Source organism: Patiria miniata, unplaced genomic scaffold (genome assembly GCF_015706575.1).
Source record: "Patiria miniata isolate m_02_andy unplaced genomic scaffold, ASM1570657v1 HiC_scaffold_21, whole genome shotgun sequence".
NCBI lineage: Eukaryota > Metazoa > Echinodermata > Asteroidea > Valvatida > Asterinidae > Patiria > Patiria miniata.
In genome coordinates, this window is record NW_024037060.1 from 3,608,206 (window position 1) to 3,623,483 (window position 15,278).

Here is a 15,278-nt window from a genome sequence, read left to right on the forward strand (position 1 = left end):
ATGTCATGTTTACTTAATGCACATGTGTATCCTGACATTGAATATGCAGCAAATCATTCCAGCCGACACGTCAAGGGAATGTTGTTTCAAATCAGAGGGCGTTTTCTGTCAATAACTTTTGACCATTTTACGTTTAGTGTTCATGCGCAATTTAACTTCTTGTAAGAAATAGTTGGAAGTTGCTGACTCCGATAGTTTAAATAACCAAACTTTGTTTTACTCCTAGGCTATATGGAACTTTGAAGGTATTTGGATATTATTCTGGGCTATGTGAAGGTATCATGCATTTGGCTATTATCATAGGCTATGTGGAAATATCGAGGTATTAGGATGTTATCCAAGTGTATTTGGAAACATCACAATATTTGGATAGTTTCAAGGTATTTTGTGATTTTCCTGGGCTACGTGTATATGGAAGGATCATGAGATGGAAGTGCCAAGATATTTGGATTTTATCATTAAAAGCCTGATGATATTTGGATGATATCGGGTGCTACATAGAAATATCAGGGTATCCAGCGATTGTCCTGGGCTATAGTGGGATCTGGTGAACAAAATTAGAAGCCATTTTTGCAGTGGTGCCATGCTCGTGCACACGCCGCACACGTTCTTAAAGACAAGGCGTTTGTGTATTTGGTAACACTATTGGTCGAAGGAATCTGGAATGCCTGCGTACTACCTGAGCGCAACTCACGCGCGCCTGGTGCCACCGTAGTGCCATCTCAGAAAATGGCGGTCAGGTTTTATTGGTTTAACATTGGTCAAAATATAATATGGACGGATGACATGCATTTTATAAAGTATAAGTATTCGGTAATCTTAATTTCCTTAACGGTTTTACATGCTTTTATTTTTCCTAACTTTCAAGCTAACATTTTGGCGGTCCCTGTGGTACACCCTTTTGCACCCATTTAATTAACCATGAAATATCTGAATCACTGTTTTCATTCACACATCTGTCCATTGGATTCTGTTAAACTTTCCACCGACGAGAATAAGTGCGTACAAACGGGAATGACCTCTCGAGTCTAGCAGACTCTGTCTTAAAATGCGCTCACTTTGTAAGAATTTGTTTACGCTGGGAGACTTCACCAAACACGAGATAAAAAAACATAATTGCACAAAACAAGGAAAAGATGTATTGAATGTAATAGTGCAAAAAGCACTCTTTGTTGAACCTCTTGTTTTCCTAGCGATGAATTTATTTTTTTCTACGTTGAGGAAATAACTTGATTAGCTAGTCGGTGCTTTTGTCTGGTGAAACAAACTGAGTGGTGGGGCATTTTTCAAATCAAATTTTTCAAAACTGTAATACAAAGGGCTGTTCAATATATGTGTTTACCAGACACTTTTGAAAGGTTAAGCGTGTGTGGTGCTTCGTTTTGACAAAATTGCCAAATGAAATCTCTGGACTGTTTTTGGAGAAATAGAAAAGCAGGAAGACAAATAAGTCTTTCTCAGACCTTGCGTGGTGTCAGAGGAAAGCATTGATTTTACCAGTTGGCATGACGAGTCCTTTCCATTGTTTGGATTTATAAAACAAAACCTGCCATTTACTAGAAGTTAATTCTTCAAAATTAGTGTCAGGATGATAGCTTGTAATGTTTGTTGTCCGTGAACATGCTTATGAATTCAGGAGATGTTCTACGTACATTGAGCACTAAAAATGATGCCAAAATGATTTGTGAAATTAATTGATTGTCAAACTACAATACGCTATAACTGTGATGAATGGTATCAGAGAGGCTTGAGTGAGCTTAAGTTGAGTTAGTGAAAGGTTTGTCTCAGTTTAAAAAACAATAATACCGGTAATTCAGAGTTAAGGCTAGGTTGTTTTTCTTACACTGACTTGGCAAAAAAAACGAAAAATGCTGCATCTTAACATGCAAGCTTTCTGCAATTTTGCAGACTGCTGTATTTTGAATTGGAAGGGTATTTTTTTTTTTCCCCGTCGGTGCAATGCTGCTGCATTAAATTTCAGGAAATGATTACAAGACTCGATCGTGAGTTGGCGTACGTCCAGGCGGTTCACCAGACTTGAGATTGATGGCCAAACGAGGGCTTTGGGTTTTTGTGCCTAAAAGTGGTTCAGCCAGCCGATGTGCATGTAGGTTAGAAGGTCGCTTTGGTCTACTCCTTCTGCCTGGTTGCCTTTTTATCATCAGGCCAGATTTCCCACGGGGGTCTGCGGTCGAAAACCGGTTGCGCAGCCGCTGTACCGTGACACACGGTTTTGGCTGAGCTTCTTCTTGCGAGTTCCTGTTTTTTTCCTCTTTCTCTCCCCTATTTATTTTCTTGCTTGTTTTGCATTGGCAAGTGGAGAGACAACATCATAATCAGTTTTTGACTTGGGTTACTTATGAAATTCCCACCTCCGTTTACGACCGCAGGGAATTCGTCGACCTCTACGTCTTTGCTCTGAAACGCAGTTGGACGCGTTAACGACGGCATGTGCATAATCTGTGTCTTCTACAATGACGTCTCAGTTAACATATGTAATGGAAGCTCAGCGTCATTTGCCGCAAGCACAGAATTATGTCAAAAAGAAAGCTTTGCAAATTACATTTTCCGGGAATGTAAATTGTCGCAACTTGTACACCATCAATTCATATCCTGCTGTAAGGCATACATGTATATTCAAGTAAAATTGCAAATGAAGAAATTACAAATTTGCTGAAGAAATTTTGAAAGACGTAAATCTCGGTACTTAAGTCACAAAGTAGGGATACATAGAAGTTTGTGAAATCCTTTCAAGGGTAAATTTTACTTTCCATGTATTTCATCAACTTGTTAATAAATCTAAACATGCGAGCAGTTTGTGAATTATTCATTGATTTATTATTTTGCCGAAGAACTGAGATATTTAGTATTCATCCGTTGAAAAAAAAAATCCATATTGGAGATTTGAGTAATCTTAGTTCGTGCATTGTAAAGACTTTTCAAGACATTCCACTCCCAATTAGCAATTTAATTTTTAATTTTTTTTTTTATCCTTCCAGTCGATGCCTTTCTTTTTTTCCTTAAAGGGTGCCTGTAAAACTAATGTGTGGCTGTTACAAGAAAAAAACCATCAACACAAGCTTAATATGGCTGGCTAATTGACTAATCTGGGTATTATTCTAAGTGCATGCCGTGTAAGCATCGGCCCACATAGTCATTAAGACTCTAAAAGATGAAGATAATTCCCGACCAGACATTAAGGAGGCTGAGAGCGGGGGTGTAGGGGAAAGAGAGGAACTTAATGTGTCGCGACGCCACCGCAAATTGAAATACCGTTCTCAAGCTCCCGTTGCGACCCGAGAAACTTTAAGGCCATCAAGCTCGTCGGTGGAAGTGTTGCTGTATAGGATGATAAGTTTCATCAAATTTTTTTTAATGGAGCCATGAATTTTGTGCAAGTATTTGTAATCCACGTGATCACATACACTCACCAGGCCCTCTTCAATGGAGAAACCATTGTGCCCACTGTATTGTACAAAGCATCTGCCCCGTGGTGGATTATCTGAACAATAGCTAGCACAATGCTTTTGCCATTGAATGGGGCCACCGTGATAGAAGTGACAGCGTGCCCAGATTGGTTTGTAGGACGTACCGGTAAAACGTTTCCAGTGATACACCACAGCAGTGGATTCTATCTCTCATCCGTTGTCTTACACAGAAAATAGAGCAAATATAAAGAAAGGCACATAAACAAAAGAGACCAAATCCATATTCTGAAACTTGAGTCGTGTCCGAAACGGGGTTCCAGAGCTAAGGCTCTGTTTTTTTTGTAATTGGTAATATACAAATATTGAATGCTTCGAGTGGTGTAGTGAAATTAGCCTCCCGAGGTGATCCATGGACATTCTATTTTATAGAAAAGAGAATGCTCCATGGATCACCTCTGGAGGCTAGTTTTACTTCACCACGAGATAAAGCATTCAATATTTATTTTATAACACTTCACCCACAGATTCTGCTTGGTTTTAATATTTTAAATTATTTAAATCTGAACACAGTTCAAATAAACTTCAATTTCAATACAAAATTGGTGGAAGCTGTATTTCTCTCTTCCAAACTACCCCTTCACGAAATGTTTGAACCCAACTCTGTGGCGCACTCTCTTTGTAACAAATACCGCGCCGTGGATATAGTACTTAGGTTGCTAATGGTATAGTACTTTGGTTGCTACACCTTGATTTTTTTCCCATTTAAAGCAACGTAACCAAAGCAAGGCTGGAAGGAAAAATAGTCTGGTTCCTTTTTGCACAAAAACATTATCATTCAGCACTGTTATTGGATACAGGGAACATGACTGTAATGGTAGCAGCATGATAAAGGTCTATCATGAAAATTTCTAACATTCGTGTAGTGTTTTTCCATCAGAAAATGTTGGTACATGGTATTTTACTTTTGTCTGATTATCTCATTTTTATAGGGGGGAGAGGGTTTTTTGTTGGGGTGGGGGATACTCAAATCCACATGAACAGAACAATATTGTGCAGATTAATGCAATTTACGCTGCGTAAATATATAAATCCGTAGGACCAGATTGACTCGGCTGACATTTCAGCAGTGCTTTTCCATTCCTTAATGGCTAATGCCCTGACAGTTAGTCGTTAATGACGGCAGAGTGCCTAATCCCTTATCAATTAGTCCCTGTCCATTTTGTAATCAAGTCCAGCGATGGAACACAGCCAATCTGGACTGCTTAGCATCGGGATAACTCATTCCTGATTCCCCCCCCCCCCCCTGTCATAATTAAGGGTGGTGATACTGATACATCATGGTTTCTATCTGTTTGCATTTCATCAGACTTAATTTGGCATAAAAAGAAAAGAAGCAAATATTGAGTATTGCCCGTTTACAGCAATATTTGTTATAACATACTAACCCACAAATCCATTCATTTCTGAAAATTACAGCAAAAGCAAATGATATACCGGTATTGTACCGTTAAATCTTATCCATCCCATCAGGAAAATCCATCAAATGAATATCCAGTATTTTCCAGAGTTCGTCAAAAGTAAATACATTTTAACAAAAAAGACTTTAACAGCAAAACATAAAATGTTTTCATAGACAGAGCTGTCTATTGTATGTACACAAGTGCACATTCATCAGCAAAATCGTTATTCCTGTCAGCATTCTGCTAAATTTTTCCACATTTCTACATTTGCTCTGCATGTTTGGGCCTTCTTGTTTCTCGTATCCAATTTTTTGACAAACTTGGACTCAAGCGAAGACAGTGCCTCCGCGCTTCAGATCATAATAATGGATGCATCTCAGAGGTTTGGAAACCTGGCTTTGTTCGCAAGCGCGGTTGATATTTTTTTATAAAGGAACAACATTTACAAATAATACGCCATTGTTTAATGCAAAGATACCGTAGAGTATTATCAATTGCATAAACAGCCAGCTCCGACGTGTGTTTTGTTATGTTTTATATAAACAGCGAATGCGTACCCTTTTGAACAAAAGCGCAAATTTCAAAGATGACTGGCAATCGATAAGTTGTTGGTATGCTAAGTGATTTTATAAACTAGTGAGGGCTGCGGTAACATCATGTGGAAGAATCTCTTTTGAGAAGATGTGCAGTTCTGAAAATAACGGTTGTGAAACTCGACCTTACGATCAGTATGCTCTTATGTTTTCAGATCAGAGAGACGAGGAGAGCATACTGATCGGAAAGTAGAGTTTCACAACCAACTGGTTCTTTTCAGAAACACACATCTTCTCAAAAGACATTCGTCCACATGTTTACACTGCCACTAGTTTACATTGCCACAATGCAAAGTTTCAAATCTTATTGAAGTGATTTTATGCTTTTTGTATTGTTTTTATTTTAAAACAAAATCTGTTAACATTTTTTGCTGATAGCATGTGGTTATCACAACCAAAAAATTTGAAAAAAAAATGTTGCATGATTTCCGTTTTCATTTGAGGCTGTGGTTAGTGTTTCCAATAACGTTGCATGTAAATGTGAAACTGCATAAAGTGGCTATGCATTGGGATGTAATTCTGTTCAATTTTAGTTGGTTATGGGCATGTCGTTGGGCTGTTTCTTTTATGTTTGTGTCGGTGCTGGTGTTATTCTTAGTAATCACTAGCGTATTTTATTTTCCTCAATTTTAGCTGTAGGAATACGTTTTTATTTGTAATTCATAAATACCTAAAACAGTTTACCCATTCCTATTGGTCGAGAGCCCATCACGTGGGTGGTTTTAAATGGTTGATAAAACACCAACTGGTTTTAAACACTTTATTCCTGCACCGCTGGGTTCTGCGCCACATCGCGCGCACCAATCTCCATAAAAGGAGATGTTTAGCACTACGCGCATGAGGCACATACCATAGACATGGCAAGAGGGGTGTTTCACAAAAATGAGGTAATACTGTTTGACAAAATGGTTGGGAAAATGTGAATATTTCACTTGTTTTGACTTTTTGACTGAAAGGTATTTATGAATGGGAATAAATATGCGCTTGGCTGGTATTAAATAAGTACGTTTAAAATCGGTTAGGGGCCTGGTCAGCCTAAAAGTACTTGTTTAAAACCACCCAAGCCTATATTTATTCCCTTATTTTGATTTGAAATGCTATAGAGTATTGAATGATTTGCGAGTGATCACTGTTTGAAATTTAAAATAAGTTGCAGTATATTTGCTATGGTTAGAATTATAATTTGTTAGTTGCAGTCACTAGATTTGTTAGAATTTATACTCCAAAAGACGTTTCATGTTTTCTTTTTATTTATTTCCTGGTGTCATTTAGCTTGATGAATATTGGGTTTCTGGTTCCTGAAAGATGAAAGGCTAGTTCTTGAGTAACAAGGGAATTTTACATTTATCAATGTTGACGTGAATTCCATCATTGCGAATATTTTTTCTGTGACGTCACAATGTTGCGTCCACGTTTGTTTGGCATTAAGTCTTAACTGACTTGCCAAGCCCACTGTCTGATAATTCAAGTTTTCATCTCAACTCAACAGTTTTTCCCCCCAATGTTTTCAGGAGCGGCAGACAATGCAAGCCCTGCCCAATCCCGCAGCTCCTCCAAGAAGTCCAACGCCTCCAACGGCACCCCTTCGAGTCATTCCACAACCCATGCCTTGCAGGCCCAGGCGGAGAGCCCCAAGAGCGAAACAACAGTGACGTCCAACGGCAGGAAAAAGAAAGGCACGATTTTGTTTGTTGGCGTTCAGTTACCGAGTTTGTTTCTGAGTGTTGAGTACCAGTACTTTGTTGTCTCAGTATAGACCCATCCATTAAGCCACACCCACTGCTCACATCGGCAATCAGTGCGTGCACCTCTCCATTGTCACACTGTACATGTATATTCCAGCTGCGCGTGTCATAATGCAAGTGCACGCATGTCAGATGTTTTGTGCAGATATTATTCACGGCTTTTGGGTGGGGCAGTTTTGGGTGGGGCTGAATCAGGGTTCGACCTTAGTGCTAGTCAAAAGCAGAGGCATGCTAGTCAAAACCATTCTCTATTAACCCTTCTTGCAAGTCAAAATGATTGAGATAAGGTATGAAACTTTCCGCACATACCCTGATTTCCGCATTTTTTTTATAAGTTTTGTCTGAGAAAAAAATGATACTAACAGGCATTCGGCTTTCTTCATGCCGTTGCACCACCGATTATCGCACCGATATCGCTAGCATATCAATTAATATAGAAAGGAAAAACACAAAATAACAAAGAAAAATGCATGCATGCGCCGGTGTTCTGCATATTAAATCACGCCCTACTGCAATGTCAAGTTCCCAAGACATTCTTTGCGTGCGGTTCGTTGACCGAGTCGGGTTCGTGAGTGGGAACTGCCCGGTACCCTCTATCATGAACTACCCTGCTAAGAGCGTTTTGCACCAAGACTAGCGTATCACAGGGAACAAGAACCAGGGACCAATTTCATTGAGTGGCTAAGCACAGATATGTATTCGCTTAGCAAAAATAGATTACCAGCCAATATGGCATGCAATGTAAGCTTCTTGGGACCGGTTACCAGCTGACTTTTGGTAAGCAAAAAAAATTATGCTAAGCAAGAAATTGGGCCCTGTACTCAATGAGGGCGCTTTGTGCTAGGGGTCTATTACCCACCCAATTCTTAATCTGACCTGATCCTAACCCCTCTTCCCCCACCCCTCCCCTCCCCTCTCACTCCAGACAAGGAGCTGAACAAACGGGGTCGTTTCTTCCTCTCTCTCCGCAAGAAGAGGAAAAAACGGATGCGGACCAAGAGCTCTGGACAGGAGGACGGGGGACCCCAGATGGGCGGCGGGATGGGCGGTGGGACCAGCTACCCAGACGTGGAGGACCAGGTGGTCTATATGAAGGACATCGTCTGTTACTTGTCGCTACTGGAAGGAGGCAAGCCGGAGGACAAGCTAGAATGTGAGTCGACTATTTTGCAGACCGAACCTCATTTACCTTTACTTGTTTGTTGGTTTAAAATAAAAAAAAAAAAATTCCAGTTTTGTTCTCAGCAGCAAGTGACAGAATGCCCTGAGAACTGCACCTGCTTTTCCCCCGCTATCAATCCTGAGCCCAGAAATCGCGAGGGTGCTAATTATGTAATCACGGACGGCTTCCATCACTGGACTGGCTTCCGCCAAATGACAGGTGCCAGAATTCTCAAGCTTCTGCCTGCAGCTGAAGATTTGAAAAGGAAGATGTTTCCTTTTTCCTGTTTTTTTTTCTCTTTTTTTTTTTTCTCTCTCATTTGCTTGTTTTTTGTTTTTTGGGCATTTGAAGGGCGTTTGTAAAGTTTGGATGAAAAGTGGGCAAGTTCCTTTTAGATAACTGAAAATGGTAGTAATATCTGGAAAATAATAATATCTAGTTATAATGCTAGAAAATGCTAGTTATATCTGGTTGTTCATGATTTGGTGACATATGGCGTGTCAAGATGTTCGGGTCTTGAGTGGGGAGGAAAAAAATGAAAAAAAAATGAAAAATACTGAACAGCTGCAATATGAACTAGCACAGTCCAATTTGAGCTGTCACATGCAAAGTATCAATTATTTCACTAACTTGGCATTCACCTGTAGTAAAAAAACATAATTGAATGAGCATGTCAGTTTTTGTTCGAAAAAATATGTGACGTGGTATGTCCAAACCAGGCAGAGTTTGGGCAGAGCTGCGAATTGAGAAACGCTGCAAATGGGGGATGATTTTCAGTGATTTTGAGATTTAAAAAAATTTGTGATGCTACTTATGTTTAAAATGTTCCGTAAAAGTTTCAAACTGAAATTATATCGACAAGATATTTTTGTTTTTAAACACTTGTAGTAGAGAGGCATGTCATTTCACAAAATGACACTTTGTACAAGATTTTGTTCTGAAATGACACAAAACTAGCCTGACATTTCAAATTTCACAATTTAATAACTTTGCTTTGGAATTTCCAATTTCAAAAAGCAAAGCGGCCTTTGAAAGAGCAAGGTCTGTGTTTTACTATTATTGCAATTACTAAAAATTGACTTCTTGTCCGAAAGTGCCTCATTTTTACATGCCACGTCACGCTTTATGGTAAATGTTTGTTGTGGAGATGTATTTCTATATGTCCAGCAGCCTGAGATGTTGGAAGTTCACACATACTCCACCTTTATACATTCCCTAAGATGCACTCTGCAGTGTCACTAAGACGTTCAATCAGTAGGTAGAAAACAAACAAATAGGACCCTTCCAAGAAAAACCAGACAGAGTTGGAGAGGAATGGTGACATATATTGGCTCTAAATCATGCTTTATGTGCAGTCTTGCCCTGTTTTGATAGACCTTGTTCCCATCTTTCCAGGCAAGCCTTAAGTGCCTCCGAGCTGCCTCTCAAGTTGGAAATTGTCTTAATAGGAAATTCTCAGAAAGACATTGCCTGTTTTCTTTTTCTTGTGGGGGGGGGGTGTTAAAACACAAGTGATCTAAGGTTAGCAATATAAGCTCCGTAGACTGTTAGAAGAAAAATGGCCCTAATTGTGGGCACACAGCCAGAAAACTGTCTGAAATCTACATGTGGGCAATTCCTTGGCTGAAAAGTTGATCATTTATGAAATTTTCAGAACTGCAAGCATCACAACCTCAAATGTGGTATCAAATGAAAGAGGACGACAAGGCCTTTTATTTGAGAGGTGCGCCAGTGAGATTGGAAGTGGTTATATGTGGACATTTATCTTGTTTTAAATGTGTTTGTAGCTCTAAATGTAACATCCATAAAGATAGAATTGCCCATGTAACAATGTCATTTTCTGACTTAATCTCTAAGTTAACTATTGTATGATCCCACTATAGTATGTCCTTGAGCAGGAAAGTTTACCTCAATTGAACAATTTTTTTTAATCCAGCAAGTCCATGGGAATGCTGTAGTGCATTTCTCATGAAATGAACCTAGCTTGAATAGTTGTCTACCACTGCTTTCTATTTTCTCCAGAAAGAAAAAGGTTGGCCCGGCTTCAATTTATCTGTAAAAATCTGTCCTTTTTTTTGTTTTTAAGCACAAATTGTAATCTAACTCTCCCATTTCCTACAACAACATTTCATGTTCCAACCCTCCCATGGCCATGTCAGTGTTTACAATCGGCAGACCGCATGACCCGCGCGCTCTGCTCTCCCCACCTTGTCAATGCGCCACGCCATAAATCCCGATTAAGCCGTCAATTTCTGGCCCAGAGAGCTGCGCACACAAGGTTGCGGTAACGTGATTGAACATGTGTTTGTAGAGATTCCTCAGATGCTTCCCCTGAAGCCTCATCAGACTTAATTACATTTTATCGTCGTCCTTTGGCAGCTGACAGACTTGCACTCCGCCAATTAATATAATTTTTTTTCTTCCCCCTTTTTTTTGTCGGTTGTCGTTGGAAGGAAAGTCTTAGCAGCTACAATGATTACAAAAGGCTAAGCTCTGATATTCCTGCCCCCGTAAATTTATGTGTAAATAATTTTTCTGTCAGCTTGGATCGCGGAGAGATTTATTCCAGTTATATCAAAACTTTTTTTCAGTGTCGCCAACCTGCCTATGTGTCAAAGTATTAAATTTACTCCCACGCTTTCTTAATACGTTCCATCAGCTTTTCTGTGTCGGTTATGCGAAGGCCTTGAATTCTGCTCTGAAAGGGGCAGAGTGATTTTATCTTAAATCAAGGTCACCTCCAGCAGGAAAATCTAATTTTCTTTTGACATAATTTCAAAGGGCACTTAGGCTAAGATCAAGAGTGGTAAGTCAGTTGCCTCCTAGCCACATTTGACTGTGTGAAATTCAAAAAAATAAAAAAACACCAAAAATGGATATCTTTTGTCCTGGTTTGAACAACGAAGAAAATTTATAAAATTTTCTTAAAAAAAAAAAATGGAATATTAAAGACAATTGATACCAGTGTGAGCCCTTAAAAGTGGATGTTATAACATAGTAAACCAGTTTCGTTTTGCTCATATTTTTTTAATATGTCTTTTTTCTTCAGTTATGTTCAGACTTTACGACACTGACGACAATGGAATTCTTGACAGCAGTGTAAGTAGTGGCCAGGAAAACAATGTAATTTTTACCATTACATATACGTGTATCTACCAAACAAATTGGACACACATCAGTGATGTGAAAGATTTACAATGTACCTTATTTACAATGTATAATAAAATAACAGGGAAGTCGAATCAATGAATTGGAAATTTAAATATTTGCTAGAAATGGGAATAAATTCACCATATATCAGTAAAATTAAGACATTTTCCTGCCACACTGCTGGGCATAAATCAGGGCATAAATGATTATAGTGCGCATGCGCAAGGTATACCGCCCCTAGAGTGGTAACAAGCATTTTGATGGACATCTTGAAAAAAGGGTGATAACACCCAAAAAGCTGCCACTGTTGCATTGCTATCACATATTTTTCGAACTCTGGAGATGAAAACCTTGCCAAAAATCGCTATGACGATTATTCCCCTCATTTGATACCAGTGGCCAAAATTTTGGACTGAGGCTGATGGCCTAAGTTGTTAGATTTCAGTGTATGAGATGGTTTATGTTGGACAAGAGGTTACATCAAGTTCAATGGACAGAGCTGCAGACCCAACACATTTGCTTAACATCAATGACAACTTGCTAAGCCAGAACAGACATGGATTACAACCAATGTACATGTATTATATAATGTTTCAAAGGCGCCAACAAGAGAGGGCGCTATTTGACCACTTTTCAGAGCCCCGTGTACAGGACACACTGTGTGTGCACTAGTTCGCACGCGCATATCACGCAAAGTATGCACAACTTATTTATCCTGAATGTGCACAAAGCTATAGCGTCTTCACATGAGTGTCAGGCGTCGTCTGCGATGCGTTCAAATGCCTCTTCCGATGGTCTCCCCCAACTCTCCCTTTCTTGCCATTGAGGGGGTGCTTGTGCACGGAGCCCATAAGGCCTTAGACCCATTGTCATAGTGGTAAGTAAAGTGAGCAAACCACCTACTGCATTTAAATTCATCTTGACATTTACTTGTTGTTTATGTTGGCAGGAACTAGACTGTATCGTCAACCAGATGATGCACGTTGCAGAATACCTCGGCTGGGACGTCACAGAATTAAGACCAGTAAGATTGAAGTAGAATTCCCCACTCTATGTGAAACACTTTTATGGATTATTAAAGAAATGACCAGTCATATACTTATTTTGTTAGATTTTCATTATTATCAGCCCTCAATGTTTTTACGCGAATGAGAGTTCAACAAAAACAATGTATTATTTTCAATGGGGTACCTGGTTCCTATACTACCTGTAAATGCACACCACTCGTATGACTAGTACCGACTCGATTACATGTCTGATTTTGTGTTCATTCGCCCGGCCTCATCCATCTCTTTCTCTCCCTCTTAGATTCTCCAAGACATGATGATCGAGATTGACTACGACTCCGACGGCACTGTGTCTCTAGAGGAATGGATTCGTGGAGGCATGACCACAATACCTCTGCTTGTTCTCCTGGGTTTAGACACGGTAAGATTCCATCTACAAAATGTTGCTGGTCGCTGACTGACTGACTGACTGACTTACTGACTGTTACTTGTGAGCTGGGCAGTGCTCTCATATAGGATTACCCCGTCATGCCAATGAATGGGCTCAATCGGGCCCATTGTGTAGACCACACGCATGAAAAGACTCTAGTCTTGTGGTATAGTCTGTGTGAGTCAGACTCAAAGGGCTTGCATATTTGTGAGTGGTTTATTCTTTAAAATAATCTGTAGTTACCACTTCACGAGTCTTCAACTCAAAACAAAACAGAAATTAAAAAAAAATTCTTGGCTTTAGTTTGATGTCTTGTGTAGTCACTTAATGTGAGTGTAATAACCAGAGTTGAAGTCAAGCCAATCACAAGTTGATCACATGGCAATCACATGCCAATTACATTCCAATCACATGCCGATCACATGCCAATCACAGGTCAACCAACACATCTGGTTGAAGGTAACAAGGGATGAAAAAATGACAAATGAATGCCTTTGTCATGGATCATTAACGACGGAATGTCTTGCGACTGACATGCGATTAACTTCATTACAACTCTATTTCTCACACTTTTTTTTTTAGAGTTGAGGTACATGTATTTATTATTTTATCTGCAGGCAGCTTGTTTACTTAGTATACCCATCAGATTTTAAAAAAAACTTTGTTCTTGTTTGTTCCTCTGTCTCATCTTCTCTACTAGAATGTGAAAGACGACGGGAACCACGTGTGGCGGTTGAAGCATTTCAACAAACCAGCCTACTGCAACCTCTGCCTCAATATGCTGGTGGGCCTCGGCAAGCAAGGCCTGACCTGCACATGTGAGTCACTAACAGTCCGTCTAGCTTCCGTTATAATTAAAGAATAATTCCTCTCAGCTAAGGAGGTCGTGGGTTCGAGTCCAACCCGAGTGATTTTTCCAACTTTCACTCGGGAGGTAACACACTGAGTATACAGTGTTTAAACGTCGGTGAAGGGCAAAACCTAATTTGATTTATATCACCCTGACGCAAAATGCCATCTTATGATAGTCCTCTCAGCTAGCCGTCATGGATGTATGGTCAACAGGTGGGGGGGGGGGGGGGGGCAGTTACCTGGAGCTGCTATAGGCGGTAATTTGCTTAGCAGCGAAGAAAGTATTCGCCTAGCAGATATAGATCACTCAACAAAATGTCATGCTAATATGCCAGTGCGGTATTCCAAATGCAAATCATGTGCACATCAAGATATGACGATTTTCCAAGCGTAAACCAAGCGTGACGTCATGATTCAGGTTGATGAACTCTGTGCACAGACAGTAGAGGGCGCTTTTTTAACATTTTTGAAAGCTCCAGTGGAGTAACACATCGCATGTGTGTACTGGTCACGTGCGTATGGCGTGAAGTGCACGCGATTGTTTTCATTCCGAATGTGCACAAAACAATGGCATCTTCGCGTGCGTGTCATGGGTCGTCCGCAATGCGTTAGAAATGTCTCTCCTAGTGGTCTCCCCCGACTCTCTCTTTTTAACCGTTGAGGGGGTACTTGTACACCGAGCCCATTACGCCCTCAATATGAGTTGCCACAGTACAAATCATGGGGGGGGGGAGGAGAATCTGCATCAGTTTCTAGAAAACTGCAATATTCCTTTTGCAGTGGTAAGGACTCTGCAGATTAACGGTTTTACTTTGGATGTTATTGTTGACTTGCAACATTTGCCTTTATTTCTCCAGTTTGTAGATACACTGTGCATGAGCGCTGTGTACAGCGAGCGCCTGCCAGCTGCATTAGTACCTATGTCAAGTCCAAACGAACGTCAAATGTAAGTATCAAATTGGTGGCAGAATTGTTCTACAAAACTGACCCCTGTACTATCATCACCAGGCCTTCTACAGCCGCGTCCGAATTCAATATGGTTGCGGCTTGCATTTACACATGCCCCTATGGAAGCGGCTAAATCCACTTCCCATAGACGACTATGTTACTGTTAGTCGCAGCCACGTTATTTGGATGTGGCCTACATTTCTTAACATTTAGATTCCAAATTCCAGTTTATTCCTCCTCAGTTTGCTGTACTCAAAGAATCTAATCCTCAAAAGAATGAAAACGTAGAGGCTGTAAGCATTCATTTTGCCCAACAGAGCATCATTTAAGAAATGCAGTATCATTTTTTATTTTCTGATATAATCTTGACTTCTTCACAACTAATTTTCTCGCAATACTCATGGACAGATACTTTTTTAATTTAATGACATTACACAAGTCTTCAAACTTATATTGACAAAATTGGTCTGTTCTCACTTTTACTTTCTTCTTAATTTTTTTTC

At 39.9% G+C, this 15,278-nt stretch overlaps 1 protein-coding gene across 7 annotated transcripts in view; it reads left to right on the top strand.

Annotated features, from left to right (window-relative positions):
* LOC119729823 (diacylglycerol kinase beta-like) overlaps positions 1 to 15,278 on the top strand; it is a 64,276-nt gene that overhangs the window by 28,878 nt on the left and 20,120 nt on the right. For all 7 annotated transcript variants that reach the window (XM_038202612.1, XM_038202615.1, XM_038202614.1 and 4 more), the window contains exons 4-10: positions 6,993 to 7,157; positions 8,152 to 8,379; positions 11,438 to 11,487; positions 12,488 to 12,562; positions 12,847 to 12,966; positions 13,676 to 13,793; positions 14,685 to 14,773. In XM_038202612.1, the coding sequence (XP_038058540.1) occupies positions 6,993 to 7,157; positions 8,152 to 8,379; positions 11,438 to 11,487; positions 12,488 to 12,562; positions 12,847 to 12,966; positions 13,676 to 13,793; positions 14,685 to 14,773 (845 nt within the window). The remainder of the gene's footprint in view (positions 1 to 6,992; positions 7,158 to 8,151; positions 8,380 to 11,437; positions 11,488 to 12,487; positions 12,563 to 12,846; positions 12,967 to 13,675; positions 13,794 to 14,684; positions 14,774 to 15,278) is intronic.